The 26,778-nt window shown below is 35.3% G+C and overlaps 1 protein-coding gene across 1 annotated transcript in view; it reads left to right on the forward strand.

Moving 5' to 3' along the window:
* Positions 1 to 26,778, forward strand: part of TMPRSS11D (transmembrane protease, serine 11D) — a 66,042-nt gene that overhangs the window by 24,925 nt on the left and 14,339 nt on the right. Inside the window, exons 2-5 of the mRNA XM_011965390.1 lie at positions 8,171 to 8,292; positions 13,655 to 13,773; positions 19,555 to 19,622; positions 23,680 to 23,837. Coding sequence (XP_011820780.1) covers positions 8,171 to 8,292; positions 13,655 to 13,773; positions 19,555 to 19,622; positions 23,680 to 23,837 — 467 coding nt within the window. The remainder of the gene's footprint in view (positions 1 to 8,170; positions 8,293 to 13,654; positions 13,774 to 19,554; positions 19,623 to 23,679; positions 23,838 to 26,778) is intronic.

The raw sequence follows: 26,778 nt of genomic DNA on the forward strand, positions 1-26,778 counted from the left end.
ATCTGTCACAGCTTCCCTTGGCTGGGAAAGGGATTTCCCTGACCCCTTGCGCTTCCCAGGTGAGATCATGCCTCGCCTTGCTTTGGCTCACGCTCGGTGGGCTGCACCCACTGTCCTGCACCCACTGTCTGACAAGCCCCTGTAAGATGAGCCGGGTACCTCAGTTGGAAATGCAGAAATCACCCATCTTTTGTGTCACTTACACTGGGAGCTATAGACTGGAACAGTTCCTATTCGGCCATCTTGTGCCACAATATTTGATTTTTTGTTTCTGAATTGTTTCACTTAAGATAGTAGCCTCCAGTTCCATCCATATTGCTGTAAAAGACATGATTTTATTCCTTTTATGGTTGAGTAGTATTCTGATATATATATATATGTATATGTATATTTCTCTAATGATCTGTTGATAGACACTTAGGTTTAATGCACATCTTTGCTATTATAAATAGTGCTGCAATAAACATATGAGTACTGGTAATTTTTGATATAATTTCTTTTCCTTTGGGTAGATACCCAATAGTTGGATTGCTGGATCAAATGGTAGTTCTATTTTTAATTCTTTGAGAAGTCTCCATATTGTTTATAATAGAGGTTTTACTAATTTACTTTTCCACCAGAAGTGTGTAAGTGTTCCCTTTTCTCTGTATCCTCACCAACATCTGTTATACCCTGACTTTCTAATAACCGTTCTGACGGGTGTAACAGGTTATCTCATTGTGGTTTTAATTCTCTGATTAGTGATATTGAGCATTTTTTCATGTGTTTGTGGCTATTTGTATGTCTCTTTTGAGAAATGTCTATTCATGTCCTCAGTCCACTCTTTAATGGGGTTATTGTGTAATTTTGCTGTTGTTATTTGAGTTCCTTATACCTTCTAGACATTAGTCTTTTGTAAGATGCATAGCTTGCAAATATTTTCTCCCATTTTTCAGGTTATCTGTTCACTCTGTTGATTATTTCTTTTGCTGTGCAGAAGCTTTTTAGTTTAAGTAAGTATCATTTCTCTATTTTTATTTTGTTGCATTTGCTTTTGAGGACTTAGTCATAAATTCTTTGCCTAGGTTAATGTCCAAAAGTTTTCCCTACATTTTCTTCTAGCAGTTTAAGAGTTTCAGATCTTAAATTTAACTCTTTAATCCATCTTGACTTAATTTTTGCATATGGTGAGAGATAGAGGTCCAATTTTATTCTTTGATATACAGCAATCCAGGTTTACCACCACCATTTATTAAATGGGGTGTCCTTTCCCTAGTGTATGTTTTTGTCAACTTTGTCAAAGGTCAGTTGGCTGTAGGTATGTGACTTTATTTCTGGGTTCTCTATTCTGTTTCATTGATCTATGTGTCTATTTTTATGCCAGTATGATGCTGTTTTGGTTACTATAGCTTTGTAGTATAATTTGAAGTTCACTTCATATGATACCTCCAGCATTGCTCTTTTTGCTTAGAATCGCTTTGGCTATTTGGCTCTTTGTTTTGGTTTTATATGAATTTTAGAATTTTTTCCCAATTCTGTGAAAAATGACATTAGTATTATGATAGGGATTTAATTGGATTTGTAGATTGCTTTGAGAAGTACAGTCATTTTAATGACATTTATTCTTCTGATGCATGAGCATGGGATGGTTTACTATTTGTTTGTATCATCTCCATTTCTTTTATCAGTGTTTTGTAATTTTCCTTGTAGAGATCTTTTACTTCCTCGGTTAAATACATTCCTAGGTATTTTATTTTTTAATCTATTGTAAGTAGGATTGACTTATTGATTTGGTTATCAGCTTCGCCATTATTGGTGTATAAAAACGCTACTGAGTTTTGTACATTGACTTTGTATACTGAGACATTCCTGAATTCATTTATCAAATCTAGGAGTCTTTTGGAGGACTTTTAAGAATTTTCTAGGTATAAGATCATATTGTCAGCAGAGATAATTTGACTTCTTCTTTTCCAAGTTGGATGTCTTTTATTTATTTCTCTTGCCTGATAGCTCTTCTATGACTTCAAATAATGTGTTTAATGACGTGATGAAAGTGGGCATCTTTGCCTTGTTCCAATTCTTTAGTGGAAAGCTTTCAACTTTTCCCTGTACAGTATGATGTTAGCTGTGGGTTTATCATATATGGTTTTTATTATTTTGAGGTATGCTCCCTTTATGCCTAGCTTGTAAGGGTTTTTATCATGAAGGGATGCTAAATTTTATCAAATACCTTTTTCTGTATCTATTGAGATGATCATATGGTTTGGTTTCTAATTCTGTTTATGTGGTGAATCACACTTATCAATTTGTGTATGTTGAATCATACTTGCATCCCTGGAACAAAACCCAGTTGACCATGGCATATTATCATTTTTATGTCCTATTGGATTCAGTTTTCTAGTATTTTGTTGAGGATTTTTATGTAGCATTCATCAGGGATGTTGGCCTATAATTTTCCCTTTTTGTGTGTGTGCCCTTGTCTTGTTTTGGTATCGGAGTAATACTGGAGTCACAGAATGAGTTAGGAAATATTTACTCCCTCTCAATATTTTGGAACAATTTCATTAGGATTGGTATCAGTTTTTCTTTATACATCTGGTAGAATTTGGCTGCAAATGCATCTGTTCCTGGGATTTTTATTGTTGTTGAAAGATATTTTTTTTCTTATTCAATTGTACTACTCATTATTGGTCTGGTCAGAATTTCTATTTTTGCCTGGTTTAATCTGTAAATTAAACTTGGTAGATTTCTACCTGGTTACATGTTTCCAGGAATTTATTGATTTGCTCTAGGTTTTCTAGTTTTTGAGAGTAGAATTATTCATAGTAGTGTCTAACAGTCTTTGTATTCCTATGATATCAGTGTAATGTCTCCTTTTTCATTTCTGATTTTGTTTATTTGAATCTGCTCTTTTTTTCTTGACTAGTCTAGGTAGTGGTCTATCAATTTTTTTTATCTTTTCAAGTAACCAACTTTTTATTTCATTGATCCTTTGTAATTTGGGGGTCTAAATTTTATTTAGTTCTACTCTAATCATTGTTTTTTATTTTTTTCTGCTAGTTTAGAGTTTGGTTTGTTCTTGTTTTTCTAGTTCCTTAAGGTGCATCATTAGGCTGTTAATATGTGATCTTTTAATTTTTTTGACATTGGCATTTAATGCTATAAAATTCCTTCTTAACACTGTTTTTACTATATTTTAGAGGGTTTAGTATATTTTGTCCCCATTTTCATTCATTTCAAATTTTTTTTAATTCCCTCTCTATTTTGTTACTGACCCAGAGATCATTCAGGAGCATGTTGGTTTTTTTTTTTTTTTTTTTTTTCTTGTTGTTCGTTTTTTTGTTTCATGTTTTTTTATAGTTTTAAGAGTTCCTCCCGGTATTGATTTCTAGTTTTAGACCATTGTAATTTGAGAAGATACTTGATACGATGATTTCTTAAAGTTTCTTCAGACTTGTTTTGTGACTTAATATATGATCTATCTTGGAGAATGTTCCATGTACTGATGAGAATATATATTCTGTGATAGTTAGGCAGAATTTCCTGTAAATGTCTATTAGGTCCATTTGGTCTAAATACAATTTAAGTCCATTGTTTCTTTGTTGATTTTCTGTCTTGATGATCTGTCTAGTACCGTCAGAGGGGGTGTTGAAGTTCTCCATCGTTATTGTATTCCTATCTCTTTTCTTAAGTGTGGTAATATTTGTTTTATGCATATTGGTGCTCTACTGTTGGATATATATATATTTAGGATTGTTATATCTTCTTGTTGAGTCGATTCTGTTATCATTATATAACTTTCTTTGTCTTTTTTTTTTTTTTTACTATTGTTGATTTAAACTCTGTTTTATCTGATATAAATATAGCTACTTCTACTCTCTTTTGGTTTTCATTTGTGTGGAATATATTTTTTCTATACCTTTACCTTTAGTCTATTAGTGCCTTTATCAGTAAAGTAAGTTTTTTGTAAGCAGCATATAGTTGATGGAGTTCTGTCATGCAGCCATTTTATTTCTTTCTCTGTCATTTCTGTAATTGTTTCATAAGACCCATGGTTTGGTGGAGTTCTGTCATATTGCCATTTTGTTTCTTTCTATTTCTCATTTCTTTAATTGTTTTATAAGACAAGTGAGTTTTATACTTTCATGTATTTTTATGATAGGTGAGTACCGACCTTTCATTCCCATGTTTAGAATTCCTTTGAGCATTTCTTGCACAGCCAGTCTAGAGAGTTAATAAATTAATTACTCCAGAAGAGTAGAAAACTAGTATTGACTCTCCTACTCCAAAAGTACCTCAATGAAGGTAAGTGTTGACACATTCCTCTTCTTTACTATAAAGTTACCTGTGTAATAAGAACGATATAGAGCAAGATAAAAAGTGCGGAGAAAAAGTGAAATAGGTAAATCAGTAAACAGGTAATACTGAATATTTTAAATAAATGCGTTTTTTTCTCTTGATAGTATAAGCTAAAATATATAGTAATAAATTAATCAATTAAAAATTTATTTTTCTCAAAAGTTTTTTATGGTTATTTAGCCCTTTATAATTTATACAGCATGCATGTCATCTGCTCTAATTCTCACAAAATATACTGTACAAAAACTGTTGTTATTACCAACATGTCACAGGGGAACTAAGATTCCGCAATATTAAAAGGACTCATCCAAGCTCACACAACAGTTACTGGCAGAAAAATCTTCAGTTCTAGGAATCTTGTTGTTATACTTCAGTTGCCTCTATAATAATACCTTAAATTCCAGTTTACAAACCATTGGTATATACACTGTTTTATTTGATTTTTTAAAAAATCAAATTATGAGGAAGGTATTGTCTTTATCATTTAAATTTTTTTGAAATCTGAAGCTTAAAATAATTATGATTAATGTGAGATCACATAGCTTATATTTGACAGAGTACTTGAATCCACATCTCCTACCTCTAGTCTTTCCCATCCCCTTAGAAGTGCTTTATGATGTAGGAATTAAACACTGTGCTTAGAAGTTTAAAATCAATTAAATAAATCTTTCATATCTCAGTTCCTTCATTTGAAAGACATGGCTGATATTAGAACAAAGGAAATTTCAAAAAAATTAAGAAATGATCGTGTTTTAATTGGAAAAAATGTCTTGTAGAAAAATTCTTTAATACAACCCTGGGCATATCCTCAAACACTACAGTCCAATGGGAGAAAAAATATCAAGTTCAGTTTTGAACTTTTCTATTTAAGGTGGTTGTAAAGCACCCATAACACGTTCAATTAGTAATTGGAAATGATGATGTGCAGCTCAAAGAGAGAGGTCTGGGCTCAAGATCTATCTTGAGAAATATTATTATTAATAGATGGTGATTCCCTTTGCTTCCCCCCAAGTGAGGTCAGGAGAGACATGAAACCCAAAGCTTTTCCATTCTCTGTAATGTGAAGCAATGTACTTAGGGACGAAGTGTATGTGAGCGGAAGTTCATGCCTCTTTATTCAAATTTACCTGGTTTCTGTTTCCAGCTCTGTCACTCCTGAATAAACATAAGTTATTCACTCTCTGAGCCTCACCTTTCCTATGTTTACAATGCAATCATAATACAGAATTTATAAGGCTACGAAAAGATCGTGAAGACTGACAATGTAGATGTACAATGCCTGACAGATAGACTTTCACAATAAAGTATGAAAAGATAAATTTTCCACCCGCATGCAATTTTTTTCAAGTCAATATAAAAGAGAAAGAGTGAGAGGGAAACTGGGTAAATGGGTCACAAATGAATATCTGCTTTGCTGTTTAAATGCAAGCACTAAAAATCTCTCTGATCAAGACCCTGCTTTAAAAGCAAAATATTTTGTTTCACATATTTCCATTGCATTATGAATTAAAATTCAGTATTTACAAACATATTCAGTATTTACAAACAAATTCAGTATTTACAAACATAGAGTAAATACTGTGCACAATTTAGTTTGTGTTAGCAACGTTCAGAGGTTCAACTATAAGTTGAACACGCTATTGAAAGTTGAAACATGCTATTTCTTCAGTTGTTTCTACAGGGCGGAACAATTCATTCTTATGTAATTAGTTATGGCTTGTGAAAGTAAGGTAATTTCGGCTCCACACCCTTTGTTGAATCATATGTCTCATGGCGCTTTTCAGTTATTGAGTTCAAGACGTTTTTCATGAACTGAAAGCAAAATTGGCTGTAATGTCATCCCTGTGGGAGGCTCATCCAAGTTAAAGCATATATTGACTCTAGTCTTTTGATTTCATTTTTTGGAGATTTTAGCCTCCATCTTAATCCCTGTTTACAGTTCTTCTCACTCCAAGCTTGCAGATCCTGACATATCAGCTCATCTCTGGAAACATAATCAATCCCTAATTGTTGCAGAAAGGAACAATTCGAGATTTGTTTAGCCTTTGGAGTTACATTTGCCTCCAACTCTGTCCCTTTTTGACTCTTTCCCTACTCAGCAGCCACTATTAATTACTGAAATCACAAATACCAAACACTATGCGTTTGTGATTGCATGTAACAGGCACAATAACCCCAGGAGGTAACAAATGGGTAAACTGAAACTCAAATAGTAAACAAATGTCAAAGTGACAGTTTTCAACCAGAAAATTACTACAATAGTGGTTGCTGAACACTGGACTCTCAACCCATGTCAGTGAAAGCCAGTTTTCATTAGTATAGCAAAATGAACAAATAAGACAAATATAGCAAAAAGACATCATAAAGTTATAGCATTTAATAAATTGTTCTGAGGTTATTTTCTTCGTATGTTATATATTTAAATGCTCTTTTTAAAAGTGATCATGCTTGAGCAGGATCAATTTTTATAAAGTGTTCTGTGTTTATTCAACAAAATGGAAAACTGGCAAATCTATGTCTGCTTCCAACAATCTTCTGAAATGTTACTAGTTCCAGTGCCACAGCGTACAATGTGCAAGTGACACAATACAAAATATCAAGAGGTGCCCTTTTATAGGCCTGTGAGTTGGGTAGAGCCCAAACAATACCAGACGACACTGCAGTGAAATGTGTCCCACAGCACTGACCCTCAGAATGTAACCTTCTCACTTGTACCAGAATGTTGACAAAACAAAATAGAAAAATATAAAAATTAGAATATGCCTAAATATAACTGCTTCTCAGCTCTATTGAGGCTTTTAAATCTGAAATATGTCAAGAATTAACATAGGCAATAAATATTTATAAATACCATAAGTATTTACAAAACACCTGTATAACCCAAGCATTCTGCAAAGTGTTAAACACTTTGCCTATGTTAAGCATAGGCATGAATAGTATCTTTACCTTCAAGGTGTTCACAGCCAAGTTGGATAACCTACTGAACTAGAAATATATACTTTATAACACATAACATGACCCCACTTAATCTTCAAAACAACCTTTTTTGGTAAGTATTATTATTCCTATTTTTCAGATAAAGAAAATCTCAGATAAATGACAATATGACCTCCAAGCAAACAAAGGGTAAAACTGGAATTCACACCCAGCTCCTCTGGTGACTTTCCCAGTGTGAGTGTGTGTGACTATATATTAGTACAAATTCATGGAGAAAATATGATAAATCAAATAAATCATTGGCTGTTGGAGCAGTTTTAATTCATTTCAGGTGCTTGCTATTCTCCCTGATTCTCTATGCCTCTGCCAATTTTTAATAATATGGGGAATCTTGCAATGAGAAATGCTACTGTCCTGACCCCCTTACTGCCCCACCCCTGCTTCATCTTCCTCAACACTTCTTCCCACTCAAATGATCTCTCTTCAGTACAGCCCTGGGGATGGTGCCCAAGCAAGGATGATTACTACCGTAGTGTCCAGCATTGAAGTTTGGAAGACATTGCAGTAGAACAGAGAATGATTTGTTGTTATTCTTGGAAACGTTATCAATTGGCAGAAGGGAAAGTAATTCCAAACCATAAGTCAGACTTCCTTCTTCCGTCAGACTAATTGAACTTCAATCATTTTGTGCTGGGGAAAAAAAAAAAGCTTGAAAAAAAAAACCATTAAGGACAACCCTGTTAAGTTCAGTTTCATTTCTAGGAATATGTTTCTATGGCTAGAGTCATGTGCCAGATAGGAGATCGTGAAAGACAGAAGACAATCGTGAGCACTAAAATGATGGCTGAAATCAGTGAAATGAATGACTTTCTTTGATCTCTCTCTCTCTCGTAAGGCCAGCACGTGTACCATCGACTTCAAGATTTCTGAATCCATATGTCGTATGTTTCATTGTCGTCGCAGGGGTAGTGATCCTGGCAGTGACCATAGCTCTACTTGTTTACTTTTTAGCTTTTGGTAAGTACCAGAGCATTATTACTCTTTAGATTTAATAGTGACGTACGATTTCAGATTTAAAGTTTGGCATTCTTTCTTTTATTATGGCTTTTATTTCTTAATATAATGTGATTATATATCTTACTTATAGTTCTTCCCCAAATATAGATTCATATCTGTATTTTTCCTCAATCGGTATTTTTTCTCTTTCCTATTTTGGCCATTTTTAGTGCCCCAAACATACCTTTTGAGTATACCAAACATTGTTACTCAAAAAAGAATTATTCTATCCAAAGGAAAAAAAAACCTCAATAATTTTCTGATGCTAACATTTACTCATTTTGTTTTTCATTAATACTATGATTTCCTTCATTGATAACCTGATAAAATCACAAAAGTGAAATATTGCAAAGAACCCTAAGTTTCAACACTAAAATTTGGATGTACCTAAGTATTTGTCCATTCTTATTAACAAATAATGCTCTGTCTTCTGAAAACAGTGTCTTACAGGCCTAACAGTTAGGTTGGTCAGGAGATACATTTTCAGTTGAGAAATAAAAAGGGGTAAAGTCAAACTTTTTAAAACATCATGTTCTTTAGTTATTTGTCTCTTTTATTTTGTTTAATTTTTTATTATATCACTAAAACAATAGACAACATGGACAAGAAAAAATAATGTAAAGCATACACATACCATGCTCATTCATAAACAACTTTCTGTAAAAATCTCTGTGAAGGCTCTTTCAGATGCTTTAACATAGATATGTAAAATGTGTCAAATTTTACTAAATAATATCATATATTAGAATCTTTTTTTCACTTAAAATACACTTTCAGGTTATTTTTATTTCAAATATAATTCTATTAAATCACTTAAATCATGTGTGTGGGTGTGCAGGTGTGTACATGGGTATGTGTGAGTGTTAAGAGAAAAAGAGAAAGAATATAACTTATAGTATGTCCAATTGTAAACAGGTAAAAATGCTTAACTATGCAAAGGTTGAAATACTTCCAATGGTGTAATACAATTACCAACATTAGAAATACCGATAATGATACTCAATCATTTCAGCCAATCAAATGTAAAGGTTGTGGCTAAATTTTGCTTTTGACTGCATTTTGCTATCAAATCACCTGGAGTCACCTATACCTAAGGTGAACTACAGAGGTAGAAAAAAGAGACATGGAGTTTCGGATTAAATTAATGAATTTTCACTCGTAATGACACGGCATTGTCATGCCTAAAGAGTAAGCCCTTTGGTAAGTCATCTGCAAACTGTGTTCCAATGATCACTTATGGCCCCTAAATGACTTGATCTTCCACTACAAACAACCACCATTCCCCCAGTATCTCCAACTTTTGCCCCTTACCAAGGTGTTTGTTTGCATAAGTAATGCATATGAATGATCAAAGGAAAGCAGAGATTTTTGTTCTGAGACAGATTCCATTAGGTTATGTACATCTTCATAATGTTTATGAGTTGTGTACAGATATGTTTTAGAGACTTTTGTCTCTTTCACACAACTGAAAAGGTCCTCTGGAAGACCCCTGTCATTATTGTTGTTGTTTTTGTTGTTTTAATGATACATAACATCTTACGTATTTATGGGATACATGGGATATTTTGTTACATACATAGAATGTATAATGATCAAGCCCGGGTATTTGAGGTATACAGCACTTTGAGTATTTATCATTTCTATGTGTTGGAACAGCTCAAGTCCTCTTTTCCAGCTACTTTGAAATACATAATATATTGTTGTTAACTGTTGTCACTCTGCTCTGCTATTAAACTATAAAACTTACACCATTTATCTAACTATATGTTTATACCTGTTAGCCAACCTCTCTTCAATCCCCTTTACAATGCTCCACCCTTTCCAGTCTCTAGTATCTGTCATTCTACTCTCTACCTTGATGAGATCAACTTTTTAAGCTCCCACATATGAGTTAGAACATATTTGTCTTTCTTTTTTATTCTTTTTTTAGTTGTAGAGATGGGGTCTCACTTTGTTGCCCAGGCTGGTCTCAGATTCCTGGCTTCAAGTGATCTTCCCAGTTCTGCCTACCCAAGTACTAGGATTACAGGCATGAGCCACCATGCCTGACTAATTTTGTCTTTCTGTGCTTGGCTTATTTCACTTAACACAATGACCTCCAATTCCATCCATGTTGCTGCAAATGACAAGATTTCATTCTTTTTATGGCCAAATAGTATTCTATTGTGTGTGTATATATATAATATTTTCTTTATCCATTAATTTCTTGATGGGCACATAGGTTGATTCCACATCTTGGCTGTTGTGAACAGTGCTGAGATAAACACCCAAGTACAAATATTTCTTTGACATGGTGATTTCTTTTCCTTTGGATAAATATCCAGTAGTAGGATTGCTGGATCATATGGTAGTTCTGTTTTAGTTTTATGAGAAATCTCAATACCGTTTTCCACAATAGCTGCACTAATTTTCATTTCCACCAACAGTGTATAAGAATTCTCTTCTCTCTGCATTCTAACCAGTATCTGTTATTTTTGTATTTTGGTAATAGTCATCTTAACTGAGGTGAGATGATATCTCATTGTGGTTTTGATTTGTGTTTCTCTGATGATTAGCAATGTTGAGTATTTTTTCATGTACCTGCTGATGATTTGTATGTCTTATTTTGAGAAATATTCGCTCATGTTCTTTGCCCACTCCTTAATGAAATTTTTATTTTTATTTTTTTTTTAGTGTTGTGTTGTTTGGGTCCTTGTATATTCTGGATATTAGTCTCTTGTCTGATGAACAGTTGGCAAATATTTTTTTCCCATTCAACAGGTTGTCTTTCCATTCTGTTGGTTGTTTCTTTGCTCTGCAGAAGCTTTTTTGTTTAATTAATTCCCATTTGTCTATTTTTGGTTTTGTTGTCTGTACTTTTCAGGTCATAGTCATAAATTATTTCCCTAGACTAAAGACATGAAGTGTTTCCTCTAGGTTTTCTTTTAATAGTTCTCATAGTTGTAGGTCTTACATTTAAGTCTTTGATCCATCTTATATTGATTTGTGTATATAGTGAGAGAAAAGGGTCCAGTTTCATACTTCTGCAAATGGATATCCAGTTTTCCTAGCACTATTCATTGAATAGAGTGTGCTTTCCCCATAGTTTGTTCTTAACAGTTTTGTTGAAATTCAGTTGTCTGTATGTGAATTTCTTTCTGGGCTTTCTATTCTATTTCATTGGTCTATGTGTCTGTTTTTATACCAATACCATGCTGTTTTGGTTACTATAGCCTTGGAGTATAGTTTGATGTCAGGTAGTGTGATGTCTCTAGATTTGTTCTTTCTGCTCAGGTTCGATTCGACTATTTGGGCTCTTTTTTGTTTCATACAAATTTTAGGATGGCTTTTTCTATTTCTGTGAAAAGTGATGTTGGTATTTTGATAGGGATTGCATTGAATCTATAGATTGCTTTGAAGAGTATAGTCATTTAAATGGTATCAGTTCTTTCAATTCATGAGCAAGAAATGTCTTTCCATTTGTTTGTGTCCTCTTCCATTTCTTTCATCAGTGTTTTGTAGTTTTCCTTGTAGAAGATGGAATTACCTTCTTGATTTGTTTATCAGCTATTTCATTGTTGGTGTATAGAAATGCTACAGATTTTTATATATTGAGTTATATCCTGCAACTTTATTGAAATTATATATCAGATCTAAGAGTTTTTGGTGGAGTCTTTAGGTTTTTGGGGTATAAAATTATATAATCTGCAAAAAGAACAATTTGAATATGTAACTTCTTTTCCAATTTGAATGCCTTTTTCTTTCTTTCTCTCACCTGATTGCTCTGGTTAGGACTTCCAGTACTATGTTGAATAGGAGTAATGAAAGTGGACATACTTGTCTTGTTCCAGTTCTTAGAGGAAAGGCTTTCAGCTTTTCCCTATTTGGTAAAATGTTAGCTGTGGGTTGGTCAGCCTTCATGTTGTTGAGGTATTCCTCTTCTAAGCCTAGTTTGTTGAGAGTTTTTGTTATGACGGGATATTGAATCTATTGAACGTCTATTGAGATGATCATATGTTTTTTGTCTTCATTCTGTTTATGTGATGTATTAAGTTTATTGATTTGCATACGTTGAACCATTCTTGCATCTCTGGGATAAATCCTAGTTGATTGTGGTATATTGTCATTTTGATATGATGTTGGATTCAGTTTGATAGTATTTTGTTGAGGATTTTTGCCTCTGCGTTTATCAGTAATACTGGCCTGTATTTTTTTTTTTTTTTTTTTTTTTTTTTTGGCTTTTTTTTTTTTTTTTTTTTTTTTTTGAGACGGAGTCTTGCTCTGTCACCCAGGCTGGAGCAAAGTGGCTTGATCTTGGCTCACTTTAACCTCCACCTCCCGAGTTCAAGCAATTCTCCTGCCTCAGTCTCCCAAGTAGCTGGGATTACAGATGCCCACCACCACACCTGGTTAATTTTTGTATATTTAGTAGAGACAGGGTTTCACCATGTTGGTCAGGCTGGTCTCCAACTCCTGACCTCGTGATCCACCCACCTTGGCCTTCCAAAGTGCTGGGATTACAGGCATGAGCCACTGCACCCGGCCTGTAGTATTATTTTTTTTTTATTGTGTCCTTGCCTGGTTTTCTATCAGAGTAATACTGGCTTCATAGAATGACTTGGGGAGAACTCCCTCCTGTTTGATGTTTTTGAGTAGTTTGAGGAGAATTGGTGTCAGTTCTTCTTTGAAGGTTTGGTAGAATAGCAATAAAGCCATCAGTCCTGGACATTTATTTATTAGGAGACATTTTATTACTGATTCAATCTTATTACTTGTTATTGGTCTGTCAAGCTTTTTATTTTGCAAGGTGCCTTTTGATGAAAATAATTTACATTGGATTACTAGATTAGATATCTTGTCAGATGACTTATCTTCTAGCTTACTCCAGAAAAGCTAATGGAGAATCACTAACTCCTCTATAAAGAACATTATTTGAAAATAATTTTTTAAAATTTCACAATTACTTTGGGTTCTTTCGTAATGATACATGAATAATAGTATATTACAAACACTCATTAATATTTCCTGAATAAATACATCACAAACTTCCCTTAAAATATAGCAAGAACAAAAATTGTAGTATTTCTGACTATTTTTAATTTCTCAAATAATAATTCCACTCTGATTTTAAAACATCTACACCACTCTGGCTTTGCCAATCTTTTTAAAAGTAGAAAAGATAATAATTTTATCATAATTACACTCATATTAAGCATAGAACTTTTTCTTTCAAGGAAAGCAAATTTTTGAAATTCTATAATATAACATCCCATAATCCTGAATAAATTAAAAGTGTAACTACTTAGTAAAGTAAGACTGACCCTCCCTTTTATTTCTTTTCCAGATCAAAAATCTTACTTTTACAGGAGTAGTTTTCAACTCCTAAATGTTGAATATAATAGTCAGTTAAATTCACCAGCTACACAGGAATACAGGACTTTGAGTGGAAGAATTGAATCTCTGGTAAGTTAATGTTTGTCTCTGCTCTTTATTCCATTATAAAATGAATATGATAATAAACCTAATGTTTTGTAATATATTTTCAGTTGCTAGGTGCTCTACATATTTTCCTTCCTTGTATGGTGAAACATGTGTTTCTCTCTGCTTTTATCAAGCTAGTTTACTCATATACTGGTTCTTATTCACATATTTGTCATGAGTAAAAAGTGTTAGAAAGGCCATGATTAAATATGCATTTTATTTGTTTATGAATTCAAATACTGAAAGTTTTTTATTTGTTTAATTAAGCATTGACATTGTCTTTTTAATTTGTTTTCATTTTTCCCCCTTCCCTCTTCCTTATTCAACTAAAGACACAAGACAGGAGGCGTTAAAAGACAGGTTTACCATATCAGTAATAACATAGTTTGGACAACATTACACTTTGGTTCAATGATACACATGGAAGTTTGAACAGAAATATGCAAAGCAAGCTTGAGCTCTGACTTGAAGAGGGCCTCTGGCTGCCTGCCAGGAAACCTCACCAGTGAACCCTTAACATTCACGTATCACCGCAAACCAGGGGCTGCCCTTTAGCTTTGACCAGGCTCAGTGTCACTCACTTACCCTTACCTTTTCAAAAATATGTCCTAAGACTATAAAGTAATTCAATGGTTCTACAATTTTAGCATGTAACTGAGTCACCTGGCAGGGTTACTTTGGTGAGTTCAAGATAAAATTTTATCAGCATTTCTACATTTTCTGAAATATTCCTTAATCCAGGCTTTTAATCCCTTGGTGCTTTTCTGAACCACTGCAATGAACTTCTAACTGTTCTCACTGTGCGCAGGCTCTTTTCCCTCTAATCTAATTTAAATCTAATTTCTGAACACAAATCTCTCACAGCCTGTTTTCTTCATGTTACCTCCAGCTCAAGACTTCTTGCCTACAAAATAAATTCCAAACTTGTTAGCTAAGCAACTTCTTATGTCTATGCTTTGGCCCATATTTCAGTCATCGTGTGCCCTACTTATTCTTATAGCCAACCTGAAAAGCCATCTTTTATAAGAAATTACCTCTGATCTCCATGGTTGGATATAATTAATCTTCCTTCCACATCACGTCACCACAAAATCATATCTGTGTGGATCTCATGCCACATACCTCTATGTATTTTATGTTAAAAATATTTGTAGACTTGTTTAATCTGCCATGTTAGACTAAGTTCCATGAGGACAGCTCCACATCCATTTGATTTTTGTATATCCACAACATTTGGTGGGGTTGATGCTTAATAAATGTTTATTGAAGGAACAGAAGTCTCCCACTTCTGATATAATGAACTTATTTCCCCCAATGTTAACCCTACATCTGGTTCTTGCCCTAGATTCTCTTCCCAAATCATTCTGATTCAACTGTTCATTCTAATCTCATTAAACATTTAAATGATGTATCTAACTCCCCTTGCTTTATTCTATGCTCACCCTGCAGTCTTCTCATAACTTGGTTTTCAATGATGCTTGCTTCTAGAGAAAAAAAAATGTGTTAAATAAGCTTATGATTCAGTCCTCCAGCTGTGATGGTTCTCACTGGAGATTAGCTCAGTGGTTTTCAAAATATGGTCTCTCTAGCATCACCTAGAAACTTGTTAGAAATGCAAACTCTTGGGCTCACCAAGACCTACCAAATCAGAAATTCTGACATTGGGGCCTAGAAATCTGTGTTTTAACAAGGCTGCCGGTGCAGCCTGGTCCCTTTGTTCCTCGGAGCCCCGCTCAAAGCTTTCAGCGCTCATCTCCCACCAATGACAGGGTCCTCTATGGAAACCGGCAGGAGAGTTTCCAACTCTAACTATGTTTTAGAGTTTGCTTCCTAGGGCTATCCAGGCACCAAGTATCATAGGTTAGGTTCCCAGGGAAGCAGACTCTAAGACCTGCGTGCAGAGAGTGTCTCTGGAGTGCTCTCAACCAACACCTTCAGGAAGAGTAGGAAGCAGCATTGGGCAGAGGCAGAGTCAAACTACAGTACTGTTGGCACAGAAGACTAAGGGAGCCAGAGGCAGGGGGTAGAAATGGGCCCTTAGCAACCATCCTTCACCATTGGGTGTGAGTTGCCCCACCCCCTTTGTGTAACCTCAGTCCCAAGGTGGGTGGTAGTGCAGTAGTGCAGCCCCTACAAGGGCCAAACCAGAGGCACACCAGGTGCCAGGAATGCTGCCAGGGAATAGAGAGGAAAGGATGGGCTTAAGGTAAGATCCACAGAACTTGGCAATGGATTAGAAGACAGGATGAGAAGTGGCAGGTTAGCACTGACACAGAAATGTCTAACTTGGGTAGATAATGGTGCCATTGGCTGGAAGAGAAAACCGAAATGAAAACAGGTTGTTCAGGGAGACAAAAGTTCACTGTGGACATCTTAGCAGAGTGATTCAATGGGGAAAGGAATGGATGCCTAGACTACCTCAGAGGTAGATCTAAGCTGGAGCCAGCAATAAAGATACAAGATGAACAATCCCTAATGAACTGCTCCTCAGCCATGCTCCCCAGCCCCACTGCTTCAGTTTTACCATCCAAGCGAGGCTAGGAGGTGCACCTCCCTCAGTGGAGAACAGCAAAGCACCAGTGGCTCCAGGGAGTTGAGATCTTTTGATACTTTTTGTTCTACCATCTATCTGCAAAGCTATCTCTCAGCAATTGCCTGCCTTTACACACAAGTGCAGTCCGGAATTGGGAGACGGGTGAGATTTATTATGCCTAGAGATCTGGATACCCAGTTGTTTGGGAGTGTATTTTCTGAACCACTTGTTGGTTTAAGTAATGTAGGTTTATTGACGGCACTTCTCTTGAATCCGTGACTCTGGACCCGTCACCTAAGTGACTGTGCAGAGGGAACGGAATGGCTGCAGTAGATCTCCATTAAAACCAGTGCGTCCTCCCAGACACATACAGTAGCAGGGAAGTAAGTCAATGACAGGACAGCACCAGCTCCCGCTTCGGTACATTTCCAAAGCTCTCAGTCTGTATACAGAAGTTTGCTCTGGGGCAGCAGAAATGGCCCTGGGCAGGTAGTCAAAGGTCTGGTTTGATTTCCTTCACTTCCAGGCAAGTCACTACAAGGCTCACAGACTTTTTTCTCACCTGCCACATGGGTCCAGTGAGATCTACTGAGCTGTAAATAATGAAATGAGTGTGTGTGCAGTCATCTATAAGTTGTAAAGTACTACAAAATGGTGAAACTTTGGGATTTAGGTTATTTAAGGCTGAATGCTAAAAATATCAGGCATTATGGCAAAAGGAATTGAAAAATAAGATTGATTGACTGGGATTTAAAGACAAATGAAGACACACACGCAAGTGCACATACACACTGACACTGCACAGCTTCCCTTGGAGGCAGATCCTGACCATGCAGACCTGGGGCTTTGCCTCTCCAAGTGCACTCCTTTACTACATAAACCCTCCTTCACTTCTGGGGCTGTCACCCCACCAGAGCTGGCACTGAGCCCCTGCTGCTGTGCTTCCCAGGGGCGTCAGCTTTTGACAGGGGGCTAACTCCCTCTGTAGGAGCCTTAGCATCCCTGGGACTTCCTTCCCCCACCCCCAGCCCCAGCAGTTTGTATCTATTCCTAACTCAGTCACCTGGCATTTGTTAAGTTCTAATGAGTGTCAGTAGTAACATTTTCACCCACTCTGTGAAATATGGAATCTTATTCATAGGCCTCTTCTTTTATATTTGTATTTGCATATCAACCAATTAATCAACTTGCTTTCCTTATGTTGCTTATTATCTTAGTCCTTACTAAATTGCCTCTTAATGTTTTCCACATAACAGAAATGTTAAAGGGGATCTTTAACATTTTGGTCCAGTCTAGCCTGTGCCAGTGCAATGCCAAATCATGAATTAAAATATAATTACAAGAACCACTTATCCAAATTTTAACAATTCCTTCAACTTTACAACAGTTTCTTCTACTTCGATTAAAGTCAAGTAAAATTAAAGTTCAATATTTTTATTAAAATATCTCCTTTAACATTCCATATTAATCAACATATTAAAGCTCATGATTCTAAGTAGGTTACTGGAAGTTACTTTATCCAATTACAGCAATGGTTAATTTTAGATTATAGAATTTAGAATGACTTTTCGCCTTCTTTTTTTTCTTGTTTTTAAACAGAGTCTTGCTCTGTTGTCCAGGCTGGAGTGTACTGGCACGATCTTGACTCACTGAGACCTCTGCCCTGCAGGTTCAAGTGATTCTCCTGCCTCAGCCTCCTGAGCAGTTGGGATAATAGGTGTCTGCCACCACATCTGGCTAATACTTTTTTTGTATTTTTAGGAGAGACAGGGTTTCACCGTGTTGGCCAGGCTGGTCTCGAACTCCTGACCTCAAGTGATCCACTCACCTCAGCCTCCCAAAGTGCTGGGATTACAGATGTGAGCAACCATGCCTGGTCTGACTTTTTGTTTTCTTCTTAATACTTACTAGTATTTCTTGAATTTTTTAAAAAGAAACATAAAGTACTTTGATAAAACCCACAGTCTCATTGTTCTTAAAATTGTTCAAATGTTCTCTGGGAAAAAAAAAAAAAAACAAAGTTATCATTTGGTTAAGAATCATGTTGGTCTGACATCAATCATCCTATAGGAGTGAATATTGAAAAAGTAAGATATATTGTGGTGTAATCGACATTGCATAAATTTTACCATTTTGAGAAGAATCGGCTTCAAATCCTGGCTTAATGTAATATCCACCATGCTAGTTAATTTTCTTATCTTCACCTTTTCATATCTACATCCACCTAGGTGCCACCTCACAGGATAAGCCAGCATAATCCATTCTTCTTAATGAAACCACAATACATCTGACCCTGCATCTCAGGAGAACTGTATGAGGCACAGCACTTCCAGTTGACTGTGAATCTGAATGTTAGGCCTCAGGAGAAATATCCTTGCTGGGACCGAGTAGTGATTCAAAGAGATAGTTCATGTTCTGATACAGGCACATAATGTTTAATAATCACATCAGAGTAATTGGGATATCCATCACCTCAAGCATTTATCTTTCTTTGTGTTAGGAACATTCCAACTCCACTCTTGGAATAGGCACCCTGTTGTGCTATTAAATGTGAGATCTTATTTATTTCATCTAACTATATTTTTCTACCCATTAACCATCACCACTTTTCCCCTCTTCACCGCTACATTTCCTGTGAGGCTGGAGGATTCTTAAACACAACAGTTAGAGGCCAGCCTGAGTAATATATGAGACTCAATTTCTAAAAAATAAAAAAGATATTACCAACTAATGCTAAAAAAAAAAAAAAAAAAAAATAGTCCCCTTTGCTTCCTTCTCCCCTTCTCTTCAGGTTTTCCATTGCTACTCATTTTAGTCTGGTTTAATCAGGTTTCATCCATTAAAAGCAATTGTTGGGATCACACATTTTGAGTTGTGTCAGTGGACTTCCCTCATGCTGGCATGACTCCTGCCCCAAGCCCTTAGAACAGTCACCAAGCCATATAACATAACCTCTCATTGAGTAAAACACCTGATGTGTTTAGAATGATTTCTAGCAAAAACCCATCCTGTCCAGCATCATCTCTGTGTAGCAGATAAAGGAATAGGTACTGCATCAAAAGGTTACAGAACCTGTCCAAATCAATCCCATGTGTTTTGCAATGGAACTGGGTTGAACTAAAGTGAAAATTCAGTTTTCTACTCCTCATTAACATGTCTCATGTTGCAAGGTTGAGAGGAAGGAGAAGAACTGTAATTACAGAGAGTTTCCCCTCTCTTTCTTTCTACAGATTACTAGAACATTCAAAGAATCAAATTTAAGAAACCAGTTTATGAGAGCTCATGTTGTCAGACTGAGGTGAGTGGATCTATAGAAAAAATATTTAACTATAGATACAATGTGGCATATTTGACTTTTTGTCACAGAATGAATAGTAAATGACATGTTCAGATAAGTTGTTGCAATATTATGAAAATAGTATTTTAGTCATCTTAAAAAAAATGCCAAAGAAGCCAAACATATGATCTATTTAGCTACTAATGTAAGTAACCATATTACATCTATTCTTATTGGGAAGAGGAAGAAGGGGTGGAGAGTGAGTTGGGGTGAAGGTACAGTAACAAAGTCATCCTATTGTAAAACTCCAGTGGATATCACTCACAGTGCAGCCTATGTCAATAGTCCTTCCTGGAGTTGTACAGTGCTGTGGTTTGGGTGTATCCATCCAAGATCAAGACACTATGACCATCATCAGAAGTGGCTTTTTGGTTTTATCTTCCTGACGTGCTATAATGAAAGGGTATTATGGCCAAATCCAAGGCGTGTTTATCATGAATTAATAATAGGAGGAGTAGCAGCATGCATGCTAGTTATTTGCCATTCCTGCCTTAGTTAAATATGATGTGATAAAACCGGCCTTTCCAACTGAAATAGTCACCTTTACTGACTCTCCTGTAAATGTCTCAAATGACCACATTGCTCTAGCCTTTAAATAATATGCGATAGTTCTTTGGCAGAAGAGGAATTATACCAATTCTTTCTCAAATACTAGCATCACAAGAAAATTAATTCTTACTCTCTGGAGAATCACCTAGTAAGTATCTGGAGCACACATGTCTGGTCAGGCAAGTTTTGATGAGGAGTTAAAGGGGTAAGAAGAGTCCATGAGAAGGAAATTTTCCAAAACACCTCTCAGTCAATTCAGTGCACGTTCACTTAGTACTTTCTTGTCAGTATCTGTATCAGCCACTAATGCTCAAAAGTAAGTAACCCTGAAAACCTGTAGGACTACATGAGCCTTCTGCATTTTCTCTCTTTTCGGTCACTTCCCACTTATCACTCAATCCTCTGCAACATGGCTTCAATACCATCACAAAATATAAACTGCTCTTGCCAATTCAACAATGACATCCAAATAACAAAATCCAAAGAAACCACATCAGTCCTATTCTTGGACCTCTCAACAGTATTTCGTCCTGTTGGTCTGTCACTCCTTGAAATAGGACTATCACTTGGTTTGTATGGCCTTGTACACCCTGATTTTCCCCTTATCTCCCTAGCTATTCCTTCTTGGTTTCCTTTACGAGGTCTTACTTCTTTGTATATTCCTCATATGTTGCTGAACTTCAGGCTGTGCTCTAGGCCTCTCATCTTCTCAGGTCACACTCTCTCTTTTCATTGACCTTCACTGCCACCCATATGCTGAGTGCTCTCAAAGCTATATCTCTAGGCAAGTCCTCTTTTGTCTCTAGACATGAATATATGCAGCCATCTACTTGGTACCATCACGTGGATAATTCTCATGATCTCTTCCAGTTTGACTGCTTCTTTGTTTTTTTTCTGGGCTCTTTTTTAGCATTGGTTTACATGGAACTTTATCATGTCTCTCAACCTCTATTTTATCTTTTATCTATGGTAGATTCTGTGTAATTTCTTTATCTCTTTTAGATAACGAATTTCTCTTCAACTTTGACTTGTATTCTGTGTAACCCATTTATTGTGTTTCCAATTTCAATGAGTATGATTTTCTATCTGAAAGGTCTATTTGTTTCTTTTGAGAATCTGCCTGGTCTTTTAAAAACATTTCTTATTTTAATTTTTGTGGGTACCTAGTAGTTGTATGTATTTATGTGGTACATGAGATGTTTTGATATAAGCAAACAATGCATAATAATCACATTATGTAAAATGGGGTATCCATCCCCTCAAGATTTATCCTTTGTGTTACAAACAATCCAAATATATTCTTAGTTATTTTTAAATGTATAATAAAATTATTATTGACCATAGTCACTCTGTTGTGTTATCAGATACTAGGTGACCTTTTAAAAATAATGTTTTCTACTTAATCTCATTTTTATGATTCCCTCTTTTATGTCATTTGTCACTCCAAATATAATCACTTGTCTGTTGATTCTATTGTGTGAAGTTTTTGAGGATAATATTTTTGTTATTTTGATTCCACCTTGGTATGGTTTGGCTGTGCCCCCACTAAAATCTCATCTTGAACTCTGGTTCCCATAATACCCACATGTCGTGGGAGGGACTTTGTGGGAGGTGATTAGATTGTAGGGACTTTTCTCCCCTTTGTTCTGTTCTTCTCTTTCCTGTCACCATGTAAGAAAGATGGGTTTGCTTCTCCTTCTGCAATGATTGTAAATTTCCTTAGGTCTCCCCAGCCATGGGGACCTCTTTTCTTTATAAATTACCCAGTCTTGGGCAGTTCTTTATAGCTCCGTGAGAAAATATTAATACACTCCTCATGATGTGTTGTTTACCATTGAAATTGTATGCTTAAATTTAATCTCACTTGGGACCCTGTACAACCTAGACTTAACACATCTACCTCCAGAGCAGTTACATCTGTCAGACATTCTAGAGGAATCAGCAGCACATGGATTTTGTTGTTGTTGTTAATTTCTTAGTTTAAAGGTTTTGGGAGTATTCAGGTAGTATTAAGGAAGATTCAGACATCATGCAGCCAGGCCCATAATTACGAATTTTCAGGTGATATTTCTTTTTTTTTTTTCTTAATTTAAAGCTGGATCTTGGAAACAGATAAATTTATTTTTTTATGAGATGATGAGCATATTTTTTCATTCTAGTTCATGCCGTTATTGGGGGTTTAGTTCGAGACTCCTGGCCTTATTCTAAAACCTCAAGTTCAACTTCCTATTTTGCACTAGCCCAAGGTCCCATCTCCAGCTTCTATGTAAATGCTAAACATAAGCCTGTGGAATATTCTAGTCTTACCACATACTATTCATATTCTTCTTTATTTTTGGTCTTCCAGGATTTTCCTTACTTTTCTATGAGCCCAGTTTTACACTTGAAATGGAATTTATTATATATTATCTATTGTTTCTATTTGTGTTATACAGAAAGTGTTTTCTAAAATTATTTAGGCTTCCATGTTGCTAGACATGGCAGTGGTAATTATTTGTTCAGTGCCTGTTTCTACATCTAAACTGCAAGACCCATATGGCAACTGTGAATCTTGGTCACAGCTAATTTCTGAAGCTTAGAATAGTGCCTAGCACAAGCAGTTATTTATCTAACATTTTTTAAAATAAATATTAAATTAGTATCTGGAATGAATATTAAGTTACAGTTGGTCATTGAGGTGAGAGGAGGAAGCCAAGAGAGAATATGAGGGCCTCAAAGCCAAATATCTTTAATGTACTTTTTCAGAAAAGAAGATAGCCAATGTTAGGTAGAGAAACTGGTTTATGAGGTAATTTTCATGGAAGAAAATAGAAATTACTGAGGCTTTAGATAATCAGAATATTTAATCAAGTCACCAAGGTTTATTGTGAGGAATATTTATCATTAATTAAAATGATTGATGAAATCTTAATATATGACAAAAGTTAAAATTTGCTTTTGTAGCCAGATGAATGGTCCAGGTACCAAGAAATTAAGTTGAGTCTCTCACACAAATTTAGAATCTCATCACTTTATGAATTTGTTTAAGGAGATTATTTTTAATAACATTGGAGAAGTCTAAGAATAGCTAATATTTATAGTACACTTACTGTATATTATTGACTCTTCTTTGAAGTTTTACATATAGTGATTCATCTTATCTTCACAACCCATTTTACATGTGAAGAGACTTAGATATAGAAAGATCAAGAAACTTACATAACTTACCCAAAGTTACACTGTAAAATTCTGGCATTATAACTTCAAAATCAGCTCTCCTATCGTGAGTACAATGTTCTGTGCATTGAAATCAAATTTGTAAGATAGCATCGTGATATAGTATTATGTATGCAAACACTGTTACAGAGATCTATCTAAAGTTAAATTCCACAAATGAATTCTTTAAAAGTTTAATCAAGAAGAGTTTATAAACAGGATGGTGAAAAAGTGTCATGTTATTTGTTTTTTAAAATATCTTTATGATTTACAGTCAAGATGGTAGTGGTGTGAGAGCGGATGTTGTCATGAAATTTCGATTCACTAGAAATAACAATGGAGCATCAATGAAAAGCAGAATTGAGTCTGTTTTACAACAAATGCTGAATAACTCTGGAAATTTGGAAATAAACTCTTCAACTGAGATAACATGTAAGTATAATTTTTCATAAACAATTTTATTTCAACATATCCCTCAAGTTTACCAATTCAAATTCACATTTTAATTGAGAGGCTGACTTTTCTTTCTTTGAAACTAAACTATGAAAACAATACATTAAAAAGCTAAATATACCATATAGCTCTCTAACGTAAAACATTCTAAGATTTAAAGAATCATTTGGCATTTATATAGTAAATTTTATTTGCTAAAAATTCTCATTAATTATCCCTGCAACGTTCCTTTTGAGTGATGTTACTGTCAGATGTCATTTGTGGATATGACATAGGAGGGGTACATAGATGCTCAAGGTCAGAGAACTATTTAATTAATGATCCACCTCAGAGGCTTCTTCATTTTTCTTTGTAACATTTATCACAATTGAAATTACAAAGTTATTTGTGTAATTTTTGTATTGTTTGGCTTCATCCTACACTATAATCGTCCTAAAAAAAAAGAACCAGTCAAACTTCTTCATCCTACTACCCTGCTACCACCTGGTCTCCATCATATAACACATATTCAATAAATAATTCTTGCATGACTGAAATAAAAGAAATAATATATGCATAGAATTTAGGACATTCCTCCAAGTTGGTCACGTTCTGCTAGTTTAGTAAGTCATGATTTCTTCACTATGAGCTCAAGATTAAAAGGATTTTGATGATTCCCACACTAGACTGGTAGGTACCAGTTACAGATGTACTAACTGTTAAATATTGAAATGCTTTCCTATTTGTTAGTAAACAATTACTGCATCAGGCCCACAAAGTTGTCTTCCGAGATGCTTCAAATCTACTGCCCCTGCAGCTAAAGAGTTATGCTTAGCAAAGCAAAGAACTCTAAGACACTGCTCCAACTCCATAGCCTGATTACATCTTTTATGACTGGCCGATGCTCATGCACTGCAGTTTGTTAGGTAGTTGAATATTACCTCTGCTTCCACACATTAAGGAATTCTCATGAATGGACTTCATGAGTGTTTATTTACTTAGCATTATACTAGACAATATGGTGATACAATGGTAACATAATAGCAGTTTCCACCTCCAGAGCCCATAATCTAGTTGAAGGGAAAGATATTCCAACACAAGAGTGTTGACAATCAAGATAGAATATGATCAAGGGCCCAGTGTGAGGCCCAGGCAGTGACCACTGCAGGAATCTAGGGAAGAAAGAGACCAGCGTGCTTGGGATATCTAGCAAAAGTTTCATGAAGGAGAATGGACTTTGACTTTGAAATATGGGTAGGATTTACATATTTTGAGATGAGAGAAAGAAAATTGCCAGAGAAGGAAAGCGTGAAAAAGGGAAATAGTCTGTACGGAACGTGATGCTTTGACAAAACAATGAAGAAAGGGGCCTGCTGGAATGATTGATTAGTGTTCATCATTCACATCATCATCATCAAAACACTTATTTAATGAGAACTTACTATTTTTAGGCATGGTTTTAATGCCTTATATGAATTTTTTTCTTGATTAATCCTTACAACAACCATATCCCATAGATAGTTTTATTGTCCCCCTTAGAAGAGATAAATTGCCCAGGCTGACACAGTCAGTATATGAGGCAGTCAGGATTCAAACTAAGTCTGTTTTGTTCAAAAAATTAAGAATGGCCAGCTTTTTAAAATGTTCTGTCTCCAAAAGTATGATTTGGATCCACTGAAGCTTGCAAAACAAATGTGATACCCAAACCTTGTGAAACTTTTAGTGGGAAATAACTTTGGACAAATCGGTTTGAGAGAGCATGGAAACCTGTCTTGAAAAGTTTTAATTTATCTTGCAGGAAATAAAAATGACGGGTTTCTCAATTAAAAATTTCAATCAAGGAAGGATATGATCTAACATAACACTTTTTAGAAAGGATCAGTCTGGTAAGGTAGAGGTGCATAAACTGAAAAGGAGCAAAAGTGGTGGAATTCAGTTAGAAAATTGTTGTAACTGTACTGATGTCAAATGATGAAAGCGTGAACTAAAGTAGTAGCAAAAGGAATGAAGAGGAGAGAATAATTCAAAACATAGAGGACAGAGGTACAGAATCTGGAGATTATAAGATGTGGAAATGATGAGAAAGGAGAAGTTTGAGACAAATTCAGATTTTGGAAGTGGTGTCATTTTACTAAAAGGAAAGAATAAATGGCAAATTTTGGATAAAATTGGGTCACATTGCATTTGATATGAGTGTTGGACATGCAGAGAAAACGGTCTTGTATGCAGTTCTTAAATTGAAATAGACAGACCTTTACCATCTGACACTGACATATTTTCCTTTCCAGGCTCACCCTCTATTTCCCTAAACACAACACATGCTCTAGCTCTCCTTACTTTATTGCTCCACAAACATCTTACACCTCCAAGCATTTGTGCCCACTATACCTTCCATCTGAAATCTCTTTTGTCCTCTTGTGTGCCTGAAAAATTCCTTTCAGATCTTAAAATATAGTGCAGATGCTATTTCCTCTAGCTCAAATGTTGTCTCCTCAATATAATTTATATTAGTTATTCTCTTTTTTCTTTTCTCTACTTTGCACTTACATTTATTTGAATGATTGCGTGATTAATTTCTATCTGTAAATTATGTGAGGGCAAGTCCTCTATATTTTGCTCACAGTTAAATCTGCAGCACTTATTATAGAATGGTATCATTAGAGTAATATGCGTATATTTAAGTACATGATAAATTAACTTCCCTTATGGCATTTATCATATTGCATCTCAATGACTTGCTTATGTTTCTGTTTTCCCATATAAATTGAGTACCTTGAAAGAAGAGATACCTATTAAGTATTTAATGAGAAATTAAAGTACAAACTTTAGTATGCATAACAACAAATTGGGAAAAGGTGGTAAACAAAGAGATTTGTAGGGCCCATGAGTTAGAGATTGTTTCAGCAGGTCTGAAAGGGAGCCTAGGAATCTGCATTTTAGA

Source organism: Mandrillus leucophaeus, unplaced genomic scaffold (assembly GCF_000951045.1).
Source record: "Mandrillus leucophaeus isolate KB7577 unplaced genomic scaffold, Mleu.le_1.0 Scaffold722, whole genome shotgun sequence".
NCBI lineage: Eukaryota > Metazoa > Chordata > Mammalia > Primates > Cercopithecidae > Mandrillus > Mandrillus leucophaeus.